The sequence below is a fragment of the Mastigoproctus giganteus genome, chromosome 14 (assembly GCF_048544385.1).
Source record: "Mastigoproctus giganteus isolate SK-2022 chromosome 14, ASM4854438v1, whole genome shotgun sequence".
Classification (NCBI taxonomy): domain Eukaryota; kingdom Metazoa; phylum Arthropoda; class Arachnida; order Uropygi; family Thelyphonidae; genus Mastigoproctus; species Mastigoproctus giganteus.
The window spans coordinates 113,704,669-113,710,535 of NC_143588.1; the positions used below are offsets into that span (position 1 = coordinate 113,704,669).

General features: G+C 32.6%; 1 protein-coding gene across 1 annotated transcript; it reads right to left on the minus strand.

The window, feature by feature from the left end:
- Positions 1–4,153: 4,153 nt before the first annotated feature.
- LOC150075578 (uncharacterized) lies at positions 4,154–5,086 on the minus strand. Its single transcript, XM_090388861.1, has one exon. It carries the CDS (start codon positions 4,948–4,950, stop codon positions 4,162–4,164), a length of 789 nt encoding a protein of 262 aa, XP_090244987.1. The 5' UTR covers positions 4,951–5,086; the 3' UTR covers positions 4,154–4,161.
- Positions 5,087–5,867: the final 781 nt, after the last annotated feature.

Consider the following 5,867-nt stretch of genomic DNA (forward strand, 5'->3'; position numbering starts at 1 on the left):
TTTTTTGAATGTGGTTAGGCTGGTGGTTAGAATATTTCTCAGTTCCTGGTAGGTATAATATCCAGGTTACCGGTTATGATATGCCTATGGTGGGGATTAACATATCGCTGTAGTTCTGCCTTGTGGCAAATGCATGTGTCAGTGTCTAATTTTACTTTGTCCATATTAGTAGCAGGGGATTTGTAATTGCAGGCAAGAAGGCCGAATGGTTTATCATACCTGTATCTAGCTTTTATTCTGATACTTTGGCAACTGGCTGGAAGTAGATCGGAGTGCGAGTTAATACATTGGTTTATGTGATCCATAGTTGTGTTCTGAAATTTTAATATAATAGTAGAATACTCCATATTAATATTATTATTTATAGGTTTTAGTTTAAATTTACAGATGTCAAATAGCAGGTGGAACCGGTGTCTATTTCTGAATTCAAAACTGTTGATGAATTTAAAAAGTGCTTTTAGAAGGCTGTTTCATACTAAAGAGTAAGTTATGTATCTGCTTTACTTCTATGTCATTGTTGCCCCAATCGGTTACGATCTGGGTAAAGCTACCTAGTTTGCAATTGTTTGCATTATTATTTCTTGGTTTTCATTTTTTATGGCGTCTTGGTTTGCTTACACATTTGACCATTTGAAATTTATCATAAATACAGAGGTTTTCTATAGAGCTGGTAATGATACTACGACTAAATTTGTTTAGTCCATAAGAGTACAATGTTTTAAGTTTCAGAATAAACATTTCTTCCTGTCTGTTTCTATAAGCAGGGTCGGGTATATGGGCTAAGATAGAGTTGTAGATATTAGAGAAGCAATGCTTCTAGAAATTTTTATATTCTATTTCATTTTCCTGTTTGCCATGGTTTTTTCCGTTATTGTATTTGTTAATGTCTGATCTATGAAGGTTAAGTCTTAGATGCAGTTTGTTGCCGGTTTGGCCAATATACTTTACGTTACAGGTACGGCAAGTGATGAGGTATACCATGTTGCTATACTTGCAGAAAATGGGTTCATTGCTATTGTTGGTAATATGATGGGGTGCATGTATGGGCAGGTAAGGCAATGCCTATTGCTACATTTGTTGAATTTGAGGTATTTAATGGATGTGATGGAATGGGAATCTGTTATCCTGGAGTTAGCTAGGCTGGGAGCATTTGATGCTAGTTTGCTCTGTGAGGTGAGTGTAATACGTGTGTTTAGGAATAGTAGAGTGTAACAAAGATCCATACAGATTATAGGCTCCTGGGGTCAAGATTATTCTACTCTGCCTGTGTAGCATGTTTGGTAAATTTTGTCTAACCATATAAGAGTTCCATGTACATGATAAATCAATAAATAAAGTGAACATAATAATAAGTTGAAAAACTCAATAAACAAGGTAAAAATAAAATCAGAAAGGGAGATGAAATAAGATTATTGAGTATGGTATTAATTCAAAATTAAGTTTCACTAAGGAAACATAAGCTTAAACATAAGCTAAGGAAACATAAGCATAAACATAAAGCAAGGTTCCCGATATGAAAAAAGAAAAATAGGTTAATAAGGCAAAGGAGCCAATATAAAGAAGTGTGAAAAATTTGTGTCAAGAAGGAGAAATATAAGCTAATAAAGCAAATATAACAATATGAAGCAAGAAAAATCAGCTAATAAGGCAGAGCTATTGGTATAAAGAAGAGTGAAAAAAGATGTAAACTGTAATTACAATGTGTAGTTCTGTTGCACGTAATATAGAAAATCTAAGGTTTTTTTATATAGAACGGCATTCCGGGTAGTGTGAGCAAGAAATATATATATACATATATATATAAAAATTATATAAAAATAATATAAAAGTAGAGATCAACTGTATTAAGGGGATCAAGTGTGAGGATGGATGCAAGTGTATATTACAGGTGGTTCTCGACTTTACGAGTTAATTCATTCCTTGCATGCACTCGTAAAGCGGGAATATATTTCCTATAGACAATGTTAAAAATAGGAGTTATGTTAATCAACAATGAAATTAGTTAGCTAATTAGTTTATGTTTAAACAATGATTGATTTATCCAAAGAAATGAAAATGTAGCCTGTAAAGTGTAAAATAAAGCAAATTATAATAATAGAGAAATTATTTATGACTTACAAATTAATGAGAATGTTAAAGAATGTTTATTCTTCATCATCAACTAAATGCACACTCATTGATCACTCATTATTGGCTTGGCACTCGTTGGTTTGTTGCACAAGGAGTAGTCTCCAGAAATGTTTCAAGAGGCATTTGTTTCCAAGATAATCTCTTTTAATTATAAATTTCATGATTGCATTCATAAGCATTTTTTAATGGCACACACAAATTGCAACTAACATGATTAGCGTGGAGTAACAAGTTTACCAAGCTTAAAAAAAGGGAATGAAGAGAAGATTCTGAAAATTTTTGTTTTTTATACAATTGAAGATTTCAGTAAAGGGGAAACACATTTCACCATAATAACGTAAAAAATCACACAATTCCAGCTATTGGTATTTTCACAAATGCAAGATCGACTTTACTACCTGTTTATAATTGCTTGCAGTAACAGAAAAGCCCAATAAACTGGAAAGTGCAAATTGTGTTTATTGTTTTATGGTCATGACCTCCAGAAATGTGCTTTAGAAAAATATCACAAAGGGATTTAAAATTGATTTTTATAATGGAGCATATGATAACGATGAAAGTGTAGTGCATTTTAATGATTTGAATTGGTAACTAATACAATTTACAAACCACGCTGATGACCTTTTATATGGCCTTAAGGTCATGCTCATGACCTTAAAAATGACATTTTAGAGAGTAAATAGCTTAGTTATACAGCGAAAATTTGAACTTCCGAGATCTTGAAACGAATTTCCAAAACACATGTTATTGGGTTCACATGATATTTTAACGATACAATGGTGTCTCTGAAACGAATTAATATTGAAAAGCTGGGTATACTCTATTGTATAGTTATGCATGTAGTTTGGAATGAGGTATTTATGAATGTTTAGCATTCATTTTTTGCAATTAATGTTCATATTTTCGATTTTGTTGATACTTCATATTTGAGAAAAAAAACTCATAAATCCGAGAACTCTTAAACCGAAAACTGCCTGTATATTATTTTTTGTTTGTATAGATATTTTTAAAAATATTTATATAAATAATATAAAAGCAAAAATATGTACAAATGCTGTATAACATCAGAATTGTGAACAAAATTTGAAATAATCTTGAGAATGGAAATGACATTAATTACAATTTCACATTCATATTTTATGTCTATAATGTTTTTATTATTGTTTGGCAGAATTGAAAAAAGTTTTGTTTCAAAACATGTAACAACTTTAAATATTCAAATTTCTAATATATCTCACACAGCCAATGCTTTTAATATTTAGACAAAGCTCGCCTCCAATTCTGTTTGGTTTAATGTATTAAATAAGATGAAGTGGAAGAAAAGGATTGAAATACTCTAGCTTGAAACTCATTCCTCCTCCTCATGAAGGTGCACCTTTGTGGGGGCTGTGAAGGTGGGGGACTGTTGTGCATGAATTCAGGTGTGGTAAGAGGAGCTCGAGTCTTTGTCTTCATGCTGACTATGAAGTAAAGCTAGAAGAGAGTAATTGAATTGACCAAAAGGGGGGGCAGCCAAGAATGACCTTGAATTGACATTACTTTCACTATAAATTTGGATAATAATGTGTTTCAAATTGCAGAATTTCAAAAATTCTGGTGGCAATTTGACATTAAAAATATTAATTTGTGAGTGCCATTACCTATACCAGGCAATAAGTAATGATTCAAAGCACCCAGATTGCACAGTAATCATTAAGTTGTGGTTTGCATTTCGTATTATGGCAGTGTGCTGAAAATTCTGTCTGTGATGTGTCACTCTTAAAGTTATTTTGGTGGTAACAGGCTCTTGTGCCCGACTGTTCCAAACCTAGTCAAGGTGCAACCAATTTTACATGGAATCAACTTTCCAGATTAAGCAGTTTTTTTTTTTTTTGTCTCCAGCACTCCTCAGAATTTTGTGACTGTGAAAGCTTTATTTGATAGCAACTGTATTTTCGTTATTATTATTAAAAAATATTCTAGTACTGACATTAACATACAGTTAGCATATTATAATTCTATTTCTTAATTTTAAATTGCCTTATATATTTTTCATGTGTAGGATTTCTGCTCAGTGTGAACCAATAAATGATTTTTCAAACAAAACGATAATGCAAATGCCTTGCCACATAGCTCACAAATGAAGGGTTTCTCCTTAGTATGAACCAATAAATGTCTTTTTAGATCTCCTGATTTTGAAACTGCCTTGCCACATATTTCACAAACAAAGGGTTTCTCCTGAGTATGAACCAGTAAATGTCCTTTCAGATGACCTGACTGTGAAAATGCCTTGCCACATAATTCACAAGTGAACGGCTTTTCCTGAGTGTGAACCAATAAATGTGTTTTCAGAACAGATGATCGGGAAAATGACTTGCCACATAATTCACAGGTGAAGGGTTTCTCCTGACTGTGAACCAAAAAATGTTTTTTCAGATTACCTGACCGTGAAAATGCCTTACCACATAATTCACAGGTGAATGGTTTCTCCTGAGTGTGAACCAATGAATGTTTTTTCAGACTAGATGACCACGAAAATGCCTTGCCACATATTTCACAGGTGAAGGACTTATTCTGACTGTGAACCAATAAATGCTCTTTCAAATGAAATGATCGTAAAAATGCTTTACTGCATATTTCGCAAATATAGGATTTCTCCTGAGTACGACTGAAGATTAACTTTGAGCATGGCTCTCTGTAATTACTTCCTTTTAAATTTTCTTTTTTCATAATGGAACTCTCACTTCTAATCTGTGGCACTGAAGTTTCTATTGATGCTCCAATATTATGTGGGTGTTTGTCTTCTTGCAATATACCTTCCTCAGTTTCAATATTGGACATTTTTTATAGTTAATTTATGATGAAACTGCTGATTATTCTCTTCAGCATAGTTGCTGGCTGAGCAGATACTGACTGTTGAAATTGCAGTGCTTCTCTTCTCTGTTCTTTAATTGTAAACATATGAAAATTATTCTTGTTGGGCCTGAAACAAAAATAAATAAATAAACAGTTCATACAATTCAAACATATTTTCACTTTAGAAATAATGAAAACTAAAAATTAATCAAATAATTTGTAAACTACCCTGCTCATGATTTCCTCATCCATTAGAGTCAATACAGTGAAACTTTGGACTTCCCATTCACCAGGGGAAAGTTCAAGGGCCATGACTAGATGAAAAATTTTGACCCATCAGATGCTGGATTAGAAACTTCAATGCAAAAAAAGGATGACACTGTAGTTTTGCCCCCCCACATGCATATATCTAAATAAGAAATCATTTATCTGCCACCTTCAAAACCAGTTTTTGAAAAGAATTTACAAATATCTGAAAAATCAGTCTAAAATTAGCTTTGAATTGATTATCCCAGTTACAGGTGATAAATGGGATAGGAAGACCTAACTTGGAACAAGGAATACTTTGAGCAGGTGAAATGTGAACAGGTAAACACTCATAAGAAGATTGAGCCCATTACGGTGCTGAGCAAAAGATCATAATTTTTATAAATGTCTTGAAAAGAAATTAAACATTTTTAAAGACTGTGAATACTGACACTTTTGTGATCTTACAAAATCCACCAACATTTTTTTGTTAATTTTGGTGAATTTCACAAGATCCAAAAACGTCACTGATGATGGTTGTGCTTTTGTATTTGGCTAATTATGTAAAAATTATCAATAAGTTCAAGAATTACAATCAGCATGATTTCCCTGACATCAAAACTATTGTTTTTTTGGCAGAAACCAACCCAAAGAAC

Bases quoted from the DNA above. Each gene is read 5' to 3' on its own strand.
- LOC150075578 (XM_090388861.1), bottom strand. From the start codon at position 4,950: ATGTCCAATATTGAAACTGAGGAAGGTATATTGCAAGAAGACAAACAC.